The 15,181-nt window shown below is 38.2% G+C and overlaps 1 protein-coding gene across 1 annotated transcript in view; it reads right to left on the bottom strand.

Moving 5' to 3' along the window:
• The window catches only part of HECW2 (HECT, C2 and WW domain containing E3 ubiquitin protein ligase 2), a 114,205-nt gene that overhangs the window by 13,297 nt on the left and 85,727 nt on the right, over window positions 1-15,181 (bottom strand). Inside the window, exons 17-21 of the mRNA XM_075711711.1 lie at window positions 13,692-13,775; window positions 10,491-10,600; window positions 6,396-6,516; window positions 4,173-4,286; window positions 351-503 (exon numbers count right to left, since the gene is read on the bottom strand). Of these exons, the coding sequence (XP_075567826.1) occupies window positions 351-503; window positions 4,173-4,286; window positions 6,396-6,516; window positions 10,491-10,600; window positions 13,692-13,775 (582 nt within the window). The remainder of the gene's footprint in view (window positions 1-350; window positions 504-4,172; window positions 4,287-6,395; window positions 6,517-10,490; window positions 10,601-13,691; window positions 13,776-15,181) is intronic.

The raw sequence follows: 15,181 nt of genomic DNA, 5'->3' as shown, positions 1-15,181 counted from the left end.
TCCTTCGTTGTAAAAAAGCCAATGTTTCATTCATTTTTTTTAAATGCAAAAGAGGCTAATATTGCTTTCATGGAATGACTGCTCAAGTGCAAGAAATGCAGAGAGTTGTGTTGTGAGACAATCCCACGGTACACGTTCCAAATCATAGTTTTGCTGACCTTGTGAGAAATAAGAACATTTAAAACCACAAGAGAAAACAAAACCAGGAAAGTCTAAAGAAATGCAATTATTTTGCTGCTGGTTAAAAATATCAGATTCTATGTTGTATGTCTGAGCAGATATGAGCAGTTGTCTACAAGTGGGAACAACAGAAAACATTTCTGAAAAACAAAAAGAAAAATAATTCTTACCACTCATGGTGATTGTCTACAAAAGCAGACATGGGACTTATTTGTACTGTATAGGTATCATTGGCCGAATATTCAAACAAACCATAATATGGATTGAAGAGCTCTCTAGACACCAGGAAAAAAAACTCTCGTGAAGGTCCACTGTAGTCCAACCTTTAGAGAGAAACTTGACATTACTATAAAGTGTTCACTGTGTGTAAAGAAATGCTTTTTTTGAATCTATAGTCCTTGCACTACATTTTAATTAAAATCTTACAAAATTTTAACCAGAACCCTTATCCTGCAGATTGCTTAATGCCAAGGTATGTGAAGTCTCGCAAGGCTATTCTGAAATGGAATGGCTTGGAGGACTGAAGTACTCTATGCGGGCTGCTCTCACCAAAACTTTTGGCTCCAGCTGTAATGGCCTCTTTACCACAGGAATATTACCAAATAATTGGGGGAGGAGGGGAGCAGGAAACATGAAAAGAGCCAACACTAGACCTATCTGCATCTGACAAATTAAGAATGAAAATGAACAACGGTCATATTTTGTCTTTGCAGACCTGCAGCAATAGCACAATTTGAAGGATAATATTTCTATTTTCCCTAGCAATATGATATGAGATTACTTCAGTGATTTATCTTTCTTGGTCTAAAATTTCTTGTCTGTCTTCCAAACTTGAGTGCATTTAAATGTCTTTTGGAGAGTGCATTTCCTTTGGTTTTTTTTTTTTTTTGCTATTTCAAGATTCCAGTACTAATGAACAAGGAATCTAAATAACCCCTTCTTCCTGAATCATAAACAAACTCACTGCTGACAAAGCACTGAGACTGAATTTTGATGTTATGCTGCAGGTCACCAGCAAAACGAGGTAAGTGTGAAGTTAATGCTCTTGTAGAGTTGGAAAACAGAAAACGAGGGATTTTCCTGTGGGGAACAGAGATTATTAAAATCCTAACAAACAGATACAAAGATACATCTTCTATAGATTGGCGATTTCATACGTGACTTTTAAGAAGGTCTTGCTTTAGTACTAAGGCAATGCACAGACAGAAGTATCACAGAGGTGGTCAGCTTCCTGCTACTAATGTTTTGGCTCATGAACTTTTACAGAAGACAAACATAGATGAGAGTTGTTTTTGAGGATGAAGTTGTCAGGAAAGTACCATTATAGGTTGAGGACAAAGCCTCTTTCCTCTCTTGAATAAAAAAAATATTTTCCCTTCAGTCATTTGGAAGCACTTCGTTTCTGTTAAGCTTCAGAAGTGAAGTACTGAAACAGATCCTTACCCTGGCAAGAAGGGCAGATTCCATCCTCAAATTGCAGAAAAAAACCAAAACGGTTTGATATCATGGACAACTGTTGAATCTTAATCTTGGCACAAATACCAGGATCAAGTAAAGGGTCGTCTGGAATACTCTTGCAAACTTCTGGGATAATCAGATTCACTATGAAATCTTAAGATAGCATAGAAACTGTGAGCTTGACTACCAGCCATTTCATACAGCTCCTTTTGTATGGAGAGTTACTGTGAGTCATGTTAAATAAATCAATCATGAGAGTCCTGCACTGCCAGTCAGATTTATCCCACAATTAAAGGCTTGGCACAAGGGTGAGAAAACTTCATACAAGAGGTATGCAACCACACAACAGCTGCAACTGTGGGGTATTTGGGCATTCAGGAGTAGAGTAGTATGTTGTTGGCAACATGACTCATGTCTCCTAGGAAGCACCATTAATACTTCAGATTTACCACTTGTAAATGCAAAGCAGCTTCTGCTAATAGTTAATAGAACTTAGGGAAAATAACTTTAAGGAACCATACCCTTGGTATCAAAATTTGCTTCATTTATCACCACATGAAGTAAGAATGTAAAAACCTTAAACTAGCATCACAACTGCATGACTGTAGATATTGAAGGTTCAAGGATGATACCAAACATTATGAGACTTATGATAAAAATCACAGGAACAGCAATAACTATATCTGAGTTGCCCCACTTACTAATTTATACACTAATAAATCAATAGTTACTAAGATGTTTTAATTTGTGAAGAATTCATTACCTATTACTTCAAGACTTACACCTCTTTACTGAGAAGAAAAGAAATGCAAGAGCAAACTCCCACTTAAAAACTTAAAAAAGGAAAAGGAGGAGCAAATAGGAAACAATTAACGTTCAGTATTCCTCCTCCTCATCATCCTCCTCTCCTCCACCCTGACCTGTCTTTCTACACCTAGCCAAATGAATAGTTTGATGTGATACATATCCTTGCACCATCTCTGATGAAACAGTACTGTTTGCACACATCCTTTCTTCATTCAAAACACAGATTTGTAAATAGAGAAGTGACGTCGTTTTAATTTGACTTTGCTCTTAACTAACTCATTCTTTTCCATTAAGAAGAGAATCTTGTGTAAAGCTGGATATAATAGGACCAGGATGTGTCGCCCCCACTTCCAGATCGCTCTTCATCTTGCTGTACTGAGTGATGAATTGCAAAAGCCTGACGTCTGATGAAAGGAGACAGTCTATCTGGATCAATCTCTCTCTCGCATATGATTTTAAAATTTTCCCCTTCGTTTTTAGATCTGAGTTGAGGTTGTAGCTGTGAAAGTAAAGGCTGGTAGGGCTGTGTAAGACAGGTCTCGTTCCTGCATCTCCACCCTGCTCTGTCAATATAGTGTAATCTCATCCTGCACCAGCCTTGTCATTCCAGTTCTGAGTTTTTCCTCAGACAGCATGGTGATATTATTTATATGAACAAGTCCACACTTGGCTCTCAGCTGTCAACATTTTTTATTTTAAGACTTCAGTGAGTCCTTATTAACACTAAGCACTTCAGGGTGAACTTTCAACAAACAACAGGATTTAGAGGTTTTCAAAGGCAGATTAATTTTATCTAATCTTGTATGAGATGTTTCTATTACAACCTAGCTATTTTAAAGACTCACACATTGCATGGCAATAATGCACACTACAGCAGCCCAAGAGCTGTGTGCTGCAGTTTCCTAAATATCAAGGAATACAATTTTGAATGTATTAACAGATGTATTCATGAAAATATATTAATAAAAATATTTGTGCCTAAGGCAGTAAGCTTAGGATCTGACAAAGGGGGCACAAAGCAAGAGACGAAAGAGGCAAACAGTACATTGCTCCAGTTTCACTTGCTAAGGAAATCTAACCACATCTTGCTTTGCAATGCACATCTCGCAACCTGTAACACGTTAGACTTTCATTAGACACAGACTGAGCATTCTCTGAAGTGACTTTGAAATTTCAGGAATATTTGTGTTTATTTGACAACTAGCAACAGCCTACTTGGTTTTATTTGTGACACAGGCCCTGGCCTGGAGATGCAGTGAGCACCTCCTGTAGCACTGAGGGCTTTCAGTTCCCATTGCCGCAGACAAGAGCTGATTTAAGGACTGAGCCTCTAGCCTACTCTTGAAGTACCCTCCCTCCAACAAATGGCAGCTGTCTTTTAACAAGCACTGGAGATATAATGTCAGCACTGACAGAAAAGAAATATGAATAACACGAGAAAGTTGTTTGGTTTTTCTTTGCTTTCCCAGCAACATTCTGAAACACACACCAACTATTGTGAAAATTCACATAAACACATGCATTACTTCTGCAAAGGCAGGATACGCTACATTTCACAATGCCTAAAAAGTCATCTTGAACAGCTGTTATGTTCTAGGCTTATGTATGTGGCATTTCCTGACTGTAATCCTTCCTCTTTGCACTCTAGACCACAAGAAGTTTGGTGAAACAGCAGCTGCAAGACACACTGAGTTTTGAGATCACATTTACTTCCCTGTTCTACTCACCCTTCTTCCCCAACAAATGTGACATAGAGTTTATTTCTCTGCAGGTCTTTTCTTGAGTAGCCCATGATCTGGTTAAAGGCATCTTCTAGCAAGTGATCTCTCCGGATGATTAATCTGAAGAGCAAAATAATTTTGAAATCTGTGAATGTGAACCACAGTTGGAAACATCTATTTACACTGCAAGGTAACAGAATGACTTCATAGATAAACATTTCTGCTGGATAATTTGATCCAGATCAGGCAGCTTCTGTCTGTTAGTCTATCTCCCTTGAGGATCTACTAGATTTCAATAAAATGTCTCTTGTACAAAGAAGTGGGGTTTTTCTGGTTTGGTTTTTTGGGGTTTTTTTTTTTTTTTTAATTCTCTAGTTCTTCCTTAAATTAAAGGCTTCAATGGGAAAGGTTCTGAAGTGGGCATTTGCATTTTTATGGCTGGGCCTCTAAATCAGTCTTACTGTAAGCAAGAACCTAACTCTTTATGTAAAAATCAATCAAAAAACAAGAAAAAAGATAAAACCGTGGGAAAGTCACTGAATGGTAACTCCAGAATCACACATCCCTACATTATGCCCAGTGTAAGTGTGACAGGACAAAAAGTGTAGTAGGAAGGGCAATTATTTGTCCAAAACCAGACTGAAGCATCACATGTGAAAACACAATGTATCTTCTAAAAGAAAAACTGTGAAAAGTGAGGAAGCGTCATAAAGATCTAAAATAAGAGGTGAAAGAATCCTCCTTACTTAAACATTTTATCTTCTGCCAAAAAACTCTGTTTAATTAGTTTCCTGAAACTTAGCTTGCTTTATATTCAAATACTGCCTTATGTGTGCGTTTGATCAGTCAGTCAGGCTGAAGCTGGGAGCTGCTGCTGCCTGCAGAGAGGCAGCTTCCCCCTCCATACAGCCTGTTGCAAAGCCGTTCCTGGCCTTACTACTTGTGCAGAGATCAGTCAGGGGTTGCACTGTGCTATCCTGCAGAGGACACAGAAGCAGAGAGGGCAGGAACTGGCAACGTATCTGGGCAACAAGAGGACCCAGGCAGTATGCAAGTTGTGCTGGGGTCCTGGTTTAAAGAGGAGCAGGTCAGTGTATGCCTGGGAAAGGAACCCAGAAAAACCAACTGTTCAAAAATCAAGATGATGTTCTGCTTAAAAATCCACAGTGTGATGGCAAATAGGTCAGGAAAAAAAGGTGCAAGAAATATAATGGATCTTACAGGTAGCAAAAGCCATCCTCTTCTACCAGCTATTTGCCCAAGCATTCATGACAAAACTTTCATAGGTTAAACTTCAAGTGTTTATGATTTCATTACATTATAGACAGACAATGTCCAACCCCTGCCTCTTAAGACTGTCTGAACAATACGATTTTAATCCCATTTCAGTTGTGGAAAACTTTTAACAAGCTCACATAGATGAAGTCTGAGCTTTGCACAAATTCCTGCAAAATGTGAGAAGTGACTGGCTGGGGGAAATAAAAACTAAACAAAAGCCCTATCCCCCTATTCTGATAGAAGAAATGGTTAAAAAAAAGTTCTAGTGCCTCATGGCTACTATGAGAGCATCAAACTATGAGAGTTTGATAGCTGTGGCACAAGACTTGGTAATTTACAAAATTATGAAAGTATCTTATGATGATGATCCTTATCATAACAGTATGTAATCACACGATTACCAAATAAACAAAGGAGGGAAGACCTCACTCCAAGCACTCTAGCATTCAGAGTGCCGAAGTAAAAATACTAGTAGGTTTTTAAGGCAATACTTAGAATTTAGTAACATTTGATTTTATGAGTCCTCTCTACTGAAGAGGACTGTGATATCAATACGGGCAATGATGTACAATTGTAGTTTTTTCAATGGAAAAAGACATGAGAAAATATAACTGGTTATATCATAGCAACTGCTATAATGGAAGAATTCAGATGCTTCCTGTTCTGCATGCCTCTTCCCAAAGTGCTTTTTGGCACCATATTGGTAATATTATTTGTATGAAGATATAGTTGGAGGAAACATAGAAAAGAAGTGCTCAGAACTTGCTGCATCTTCTGCTATGAATCACATGCTGGCACTAAGTCTTTTATGACAGGCTTTATATCAAGAAGTGCAAGGGTAACCATAACATCTGCATTCCTTCTAATGGGAAAAAGCTTGTAGACATGCAAGGCAAGGCAAGGCAAGCTGCCTGAGAAACAAATCCAGTTTCATGAGATTCTTCAACATACTTCAATTTCCCTGGGCCTTGTCCATATCCTTTAGTCTCCAACTTCCTGTAAAAGTTCCTCAGCTTGGCTTCAAAATCTCTTTTGTAAGGAGCTGGAGCTCGGGCATTGGCACGCTGAGTACCTGCAGGAAGGAATAAACAAAGAATGAGCTGTAGTGACACGAACTGATTAATGTCCCATCCTCTACTGAAAAGACTCCTTAAGAGCAAAAGGCATGGTATGTGTTTGGTTTAGTCACCTTCATAAAGAGTAAAAGCTGCCTATCTTCAAATCTGCTGTGCACCCAAGATGTTTTGGTTGCTCATTTCCAATAGTATCATCTTTCTAAAGTATGTCTTAAAAGAGCAAATTCAGGTCAATGCAAAAGATGGATTAAAAAGCCAGCACAATCAACTGGAAGGACTTAACTTTTGTTTGTCAAGTACACTTTACGTCTAACCTTTAAAATAGCTCATCCAATAAATGTTCTGCTCTGTTCTGGTTTTAATATTATCAGGAAAAACAAGAACTCAGAAGTGAAGCATAAACAGACCGTACTCTGCTGTGCCCTGTTGAATACATCAAGCTGAAGAAGGAAGACTTTTGGAAATTCCCTAGCAGAAGTTTTTCCTTGGGGAAGTACAAGGAAGAAAAACATTGGAAGAATGGAAAGACTACCAAATTTAAGCTTGTGGAACTTTTCACATGTGACTGCAGGAACATACACAATAGTCATCTAACTGAATTTATTTTTTAAAAATTGTTTTCAAGGGTCAGTTTCTTAAAAGCGGGGAGAGATGAGATCTGTATGCCAAAAAAATGGCATACCCCCACATCTGCATGTACAAGCCTAGTATATACAAACTAGGTGTTTAGTCTGATCTATTCTGAATATTACAACCATTAGAACTTCCACTGCCTCCCTGGATAAATTACTTCAATTGATTTGATTGCAAGACAGTGTGCCAAAGAGGCAGTTAATCCTAGCCCTTTTACATTCATCTTCTCACCCGTAGTTTTTATAACATTAAATTCCTCCCCTGCATGGCTGTGTAGACATACCCCACAAAAACCTCAGAGGACGTTTAAAATTTCTCATGCCCTACAGCATACATAGGTTGCCAACTACTTATCTGCAACTGGTGGTCATTTAGCAGGCCTATAATGCACTGGAAATACAAATGAACAGTTTAGAAGCATGTATATGTGGACTTCTGTCTTTTAAGTGACAATCAGTTCCTTATGTGAGTTTTCTTTTGGCTCCCTGTATGAAACTAAGCCAATACAGGAACATTTATTGCTACTGTGGGTGAAGGCATGAGAATGTAACATTTCAGGTGATCAATGAGAGAGAACGTGCATCCATTCAGCTTGTGGGCAGAGACCAGGGGAAAAGAGAGCAGCTTGCTTAGCCACAAAGCATATGGGTCTGACGGAAAAGGCTACGAGCACATCCTGCGGAAGTGGCTGCTGGAAGAAGCTGCAGAGTCGATCTCTCTGCAGAGATCAGAGAGAGAACAAGCAAGATCGGTATTAACACTGAATGCCATTTACAGGTCTTTAAAAGACCTGTCTGACCAGAAAGATACTTGCCACTTGTTCTAGGCTTAGTGATGTGTGGGAGGAATAGAAAGTGTCAGGGAACCCTCAGAGTTCCAAGGGGAACATGCAGGACCCGTCTGGAAAAATAAGTCATGGTCACTGATTAATCTATAGTGGTTATCCTCTTTTACTGAGAGCACCAAGGGTTTCTAATGGTACACTCAGCTAATTACTCTAGTAAACTTACAGAAACTTAAAACTGTAAACACCCTTTTAATTATTGGTCTTTTCCCCCTCCTTTGTTTATTTTGCTTTGGGTCAAAGTAGGTACAAAAAATGCAGTCACCAAAAAAATGCAACAAAAGCATACTTTAATCTTAACCCCTGAAGGAATTTTTTGCTGAGAGATACCACAGAACATAAATCTGGTAACACATTACTTCACGATTCAGAAATCAGCAGTATGTTATTCTGTCAGCACATGACAAGTCGTCACTGCAAATCAGATGCATATGCCAAGAAATTCCTGGGCAATTATAGTGATTACTTCTGCTTTAGGAACAAAAGATGTTAATGGAAGAGCTAAAAAAATGCCAGCGATGTGATAATCATATTTGATTTTCAAAGAGGTTATATTCTAAAGCAGATTTATAAAGAGTAGCTTCATGACTATTCATCTTTCCCAAAAGAGAAAGTACAACTGATTGTGACTGACCTGAACAACTGATCCTTAACATGCAACCTCATACAGTGCAGCACAGCCAGTTTAGCTGACGAAAAAACAGAGAGCTTCCACAGAAATGATGAGCTATTTACAATTTCTCATAAAAAAAGCCATTTGTACACCAACATAAACACACGTACTTGCAGACTGACGGGGAGATTCAATAGTGTCTCTATAACTTTCTATGAAATAGAATAGACATTACAATTTTAAGGAGAACGGGATTAAAACCATCACTGTTCATCCTTTACTATGTGCTACTTGTTTGAGGCATAGATAAGAATATCACATGTTAAAGATTGAATGCATTTTGAAATGACTTTGTTGGAGTGAAGCCCTGCCCAGCATGCTGTGGTGCATGTACTAGTAATGAAGAAACTATAACTCTGAAGGCCAAAACTGGTTTTACTCATAAAAAACTGCCAGGTTTACAGTTGGAAACAAGATGCATACATGCAGACTTCATTCTTCCTTTCTTTTCAACAAAGGGAAACAGCTGTATCTAAACCATATATGTATCCAAAGTATCAATACATGTGAATATTGCATTTTGTTGCTTTTCAGAATGCCATAAGATCATTAAGGTCTTCAGATAGTTTCTTCGAATAGGTCCTACAGAGGTCCTATGTCCAACAGAAGGAAAAGCTACCACTCAGACATGTTTATGAATGGTCTTAATCTGGTTTCTTGAAAAGGTAAAGCTTTTATGATTGTGGACTGGGAATAAAAATCACAGTACTTTTCCTGGTAAAATCTTCTAATTGTCTGGAACTACCTGGAGTTGCTTACATCCCAAACATTCTCCATTTATCTATACTTTTGTTCTCAAATTTGTAGAAATCTCCTTAAGCCCCTTCTGATTTAGTGTAGTGATTTTATTTTACTTAACCTATTATCTTCTTGAGAAAACTAAGAACAGTGACATCTATAAACTTCAAATTGCTGTATTTAGCCTTCAGAAGTCAAATGGAGCTTGTCATATTTGAAATGATTTAGTTCTGATCCACAGCTTAGTTAATATGTGAAGTATCAATTTCATTCCATTCGGACATGTGTACTTCCAGACAGCTGCAATATGCTATCTTTTGAACTCATGTTGAGGGACAACAACCTAGCTTTACATAAAATTATCACTCATTGCCCCACAGCCCCACTAACACTGGCATTTTGATGTACAGTTATTAGATCTCACATTTTTAATTCTCTAGGCATCAGGATCCTGGCATGAGCAGTCACTTAGTAGTTTTACATCAGGGAAAAACAAGTTTGCATGTCTTCCAAGTCCAAACAACATCACAACCTCTGAAGTTGCAAATACACCGATCTTTTCTACTGGCAGAACATCTTGTGAGCCCAAGGCAAAGGTTCAAGTTTGACAAATGCAATCACACTTGTTGACTTCACTCAAAATAGGACTAAATCTTTGTTGTTGCTGGAGCGACAGAACTTGGATCTTCAGAAAGGTGGAAAGTTGTTACATGCAGCATAATGTAAACTAAATTATGGGACTGGCTCTACTGCATAATGAAAGTACTGCAGTGACAAGCTCACTGACCACTCAGAAGGTGCATCAGCTCATGTAACTTTACCCTTCTAAAAGTTGGAAACTGCAAAAGGGAACAGGTTGTAGTTCCCAATCAGTAGGCTCTTGGCTTTAGGCTGCCGTGAATTTCAATTTGGAAAGCAAACAAAAAAATACAGTCAAACAATTTTTCTATTGTTTCTGCTCTCCGACTTCTGCGAAGGCAGCAGGAGTGTTCTGCTGACTTTACTGATCTGGAATGGGTCCTTACCACGTATAAGAAATGGTTTCGTACAGCCCTCACAGAAGCTGTGCCTGGGCAACTTACCTGGAGAGTTCTGAGGCGAAGACACAGGCGAGCCTCTTGGGGACTGGCAATAACTAGGATGAAGTAAGGCATGTGGCGGCACGTATGACATAATCTCCTCCTCAAACAAGCTGGTAAAAAGCAGCAAATGCGATATAACATGTTTATTTGAATTAATGGCATTTTTCACTTTCTAGGAATAAATCTCTAGTTATTAACCTGCTTTCTTTGGTAGTGAGTTGCCTATTTCCACTATGCACACTTAGAGTGCTACACAATATTTTATTGCCATTCCCTCAATCAGATCTTGGAAGTACTGCAAAGCAGTAATTACTACCTTTGTGGGACATCGCTATACATAATGTGGTATTTATTTTCAAGGTTGAAATATAGTTAATTAGGCTTTAAAATTTGCCCTTTTTTTAAAAAAAAAAAAAAACAAACCACTTGTGTTCTCATTACAAAGGGGTCAATAACCTTAGGCAGACTTTCCTGGAAAAAGATGTGCAATACTGCATAAAGACCAGGAACAGAGACAAACATTCTAAGCCTCCAGGATTAAGGATCACATCTGAATTTGTTGAGTTTATTGAACAGTAAGCTTGTTAGCATAAGTTATTTCTTTATTTTATCTTTAATGCTAACAGTGTTGCTGAAACAGGTATCACATCTGGTCTGTTCAGGTTGAGTTATTTCATGCATCATCTATTATTGCTTCACAACTTTTAAGAGAAAAACAATAAACATTTTGCAGCCTAATCACTGCATCTGTGTGCACAGAGTCTGTATATATATTAAAATTTCAGTCTTTTCCCAAAATTGACACAAGCAAATCCAAAAAGAGACAGAGTATCTAATATCAGAATGGATCTGATATGAAAGCGTATTTTCGATGTTAAACACAACACAGGAATAAACTGTTGAGATAATACATAAAATTTATTTTCAAAAATTGAGCTACAGAAAGAATCACAAGCCAATCTTTTACTATAGAGCTCAACGCATGAAAGCAATGTTCAAATGAAAGATGTTTTTTACTAAGTTTGCTCACCAAACAAATACCTAGAAAATTTTTTTGCATGAGATTTTTTTTTTGGAATGGGTGTTGTCTGGCAGTTCTTTTTACATTCATGCCCATACGTTGTTTTCCTCCAAGTTACATTTTGATGCTGAAAATGTGATAAAATATGAACCTCTATTTCAATCTTGGATTAAATTAAGAGTTAAAATGATGATTTGTGTTTTACACCAAACAACATGTTTAGAAGAAGAAACTGAAAAATATTTTCTTCTTAACACTTGAAGCATAATATAATGCCATTCTTAAGAGTATTTTTAAAAATGTGATGCACTGTACCTCCTTCAGTCCCTGAACACACAGGGCTTTGTTTGTTTTTAGTTAGCTGCAACTTAATATTTACTGAAGCATGTGAAAAAATGTACAGTGTTCCCAAGCAATACAGACATCAGAAATAGTGATTCCACCCAGTTATTACTAGATGTCAAGAGTGCTTTACAGGAAAATTGTATCATTTCCCCCCCAACTGAAGAAACAGAGGCATGGAAAGGGGCACAGTCTTCCCTGAGGTCATCCAACCAGCCAAGCTAGATACAGAACCCCGGTGTCCTGAGCCCCAGGAAGACTGAATCATGATGGGAGTGCAGTTTTTTCAGGGTTTCATAGAGAAGGGTCATGATGACACCCTGCTGGAAGATACTGTTAAAAGTAAAAATCCACCGAGACTAAATAAGAAAAGACATTTCATCATCTCAGTACACCACTATTTTAACTTTAGCCCACCTTTGGTTTTACACCAGTATTTACTCACAATAAGCTCATAGTAACTCAGTCCAGTCTTGAGGAGTAACATCCAATAGTTTAAGAAACTAATGGATGCATAGATAACTTTTTGTCAATAATATGTCCTCAGGGCAATGCTACTATTAGATTATTAATAAAACGGGAAGAAAATCCTCAAGCAAAGTTTTTCAATTAGATATTTTGGGAGGAAAAACGTAGATTAAGAGAAATAAAATCTGAAGAACACAATAAAGTTACTCTAGGGAAGCACTGGCTACTGCTTTTCCCTTTAAAAATTAGTTATACTGATTATTGCTTTTCTACAAAAGAAAGAATGCAATCAAAATTTTGCCTTATTTCCACTATAAGAATTATTTGCAGTCTTTGCTGTTAACAGAACACTAGAGAGAATAAAACCCGGTCAAAGAGCAATGATAAAATCATTCATGCGGTCTTTATTTAAAAACAAATAGCTGAAGCCCAATTTTTCTGTGTAAAATCTGTGTCATCTCCATGCGTTATACATTAAAACAAAAAGACTGTTTTTTAAGAAACTATATTCTCATTTTAAAAAGGCTTCAGCGTGGCTTTAAAATGAGATTTTTATAGCTGTAATTAATTCAGAGATTTAGGGACCTGAAAGGATTATCATTATGCAACCTGACCTCAAAATACTACTACTAATGCCAATCCTATTTCACTAGATTCAATTTTAAATGTACTCATGAATTTCTTGATGCACTTCTACAATGGATGAGAATGCACCTGAAGAAACAAGGGTTTAATTCTAGGGGAAAAAAAAAAATATCTGCCTTATTTTTTGAGTTAATTGCTTCAATGAAGAATATTAAAGAAGCAGCTTCCCATTTCTTGAACTCTGTAACGGTATTTCCTTTATTAATGAGGACAATGCTTGACAGCACAGTGAAGAGGCAGCAAGACATTAAGTAACAAAAACATATCTCAAGTATGAAAGTTCACAAATACAAATTTCCCAAACCACAGAACTAAACAGATGCATTCTTGAAGCAGCAGAAAGTACATTCTTGCTAAGAGGTCTAAACTGTAACCACCTATCTAAATGTCAGAGCTGGATGGAACAGGACAATAAAAGGTCATCTGGGCAAAGCCATATAAATTGCAAACACAGGGCTGTTGCACTCGCCTTTCCTCAAACAGAGTATCACGCTCCATCACTGTTATGAAAAAATGTGACCTCCAAGCTTGCAAATACCATCTAGAAACTGAACATGATGAAGATAAAAAAATCTGACCCTTGAGTTGTAGCTCTCCCAGCTGCAAGTCCAAGTACTGAAGGGGAAGTGATGAGGTCACTAAATCAGCACACACTACTCACTGAAAGGCTCCTCAGCAGCTGCCACAGCATATTCCATACGTGCATCGAAAGCAGCAGTGCCTACCTGAGTAACATGACAAGGTCTGCATCACTGGATAAACGCACCAACCCAGGTGTGCCCTCTGTCCGGATGAACTGGATCTTCTCCCTGTGTAAGCAAAAGAAGACTTCCAAAATATCTTTTGCAAATAAGGCACCAATGTACACCACAGCAACAAGTAGTAGTACAGGGTGTATCATAAAAACCTCTGGGTTATGCTTCTGTATTTCAGAAGCCATTTTTTTCCCTGCCACACCATGTCCATGTGAGCAGCAAAATATTACAGCCAAAAAGCAAATTTGTTCTGAGGAATGATTCTCCTGTTGCCCTCATCTCTTCAATGCTCAGGCTCAGTAAAAATAATAATGACAACAACAACAACAACAACAACAACAACAACAACAACAAAAAAATAATCAATCCTTCAAGTTCACGCTAGCTGTGTCCCTGAATTCAAAGTAGAAGGCTGAGCCCTGCAGGAGGACATTACTATTCTGAAAGTGAACTGTTTAAAGAGCTACTGTCTTTTCTGAACCTTTGTACAAATGCAAGCCATACATTACAACGCACACTTGTGATTTTTTTAGAAGTGGGGTTTTCGTAACACACTGCATTTAAGAGATCTTCCAGAAAAAATCTTGTACTATTTCTCCCACTCTGTCTCACCCAAGCACACACCCTTCCTCCTAGACCCAGTTTGGTCACTACTGTGGAATCTATGCATCCTAAACTCTGAGCATAGTAACATACAGATTTTTAGGATCTATATTGAATATAATTCCTTGGCTGATTCCTGTTCTTTCTCTCTGTAGAGTTTTTTGTTTCATTCTGAAATGAATTTTTTTATTTTCTCTCTATCAGTACAAGGTATATGTTGGTACAGTAGAGATAAATTCTAACTTGACTCTTCAGGAGGAAAAGAAAACAAAACCCAAACCTGCGTAGTAAAATTCCAAAGAGAAAAACCCTGAACAGACAGAAAAGTAAAGAACTCCACGTAACAGCAGCAGCACTGGCTCAGCTCAGAGGTCCCTCTACCCCACTGTCCTATTACCAACAGTGAGAAGAAGGTCAAAAATGATCTGTGCAACTGCCAGTGTAACAAGGCTGCTGGCACCTGCACACAGTTTGAGCTGCAATATGCATGTCAGGAACACATCATTTCATGCACAGCAGTTTCAACAAAAGGATCAAACCAAATTTCTTGCCATCTGCCTCTCAAATCACGGTGCATAAAGACCTTCTCAAACAGTGGACCTAACATACCCTGGTAACTTGCACTACGTTTACAGCATATTCAATTCATATTCAGGGTGGCAGCTGTGGCTGTAGCAGGAGTGTGTAATTCGGTGTTTCTCTATGAAGAGAGGTACTGAAAGTCAAGCACCCGCTTTGTTGCGACCACTGTTGACCAGTCAAGACTCGAGTTCAGCCTGGAAGCCCTGTAATTCCACTAGCACAGTGCTGAGCCAAAGCCAACATGCGCTGCCCACCTGCAAGCATGGCCCTAGACT

Source organism: Pelecanus crispus, chromosome 5 (assembly GCF_030463565.1).
Source record: "Pelecanus crispus isolate bPelCri1 chromosome 5, bPelCri1.pri, whole genome shotgun sequence".
In the NCBI taxonomy this organism is placed as follows: Eukaryota; Metazoa; Chordata; class Aves; order Pelecaniformes; family Pelecanidae; genus Pelecanus; species Pelecanus crispus.
The sequence above is the reverse complement of the archived record's forward strand: the minus strand, read 5'-3'. Positions and strand labels throughout refer to the sequence as shown.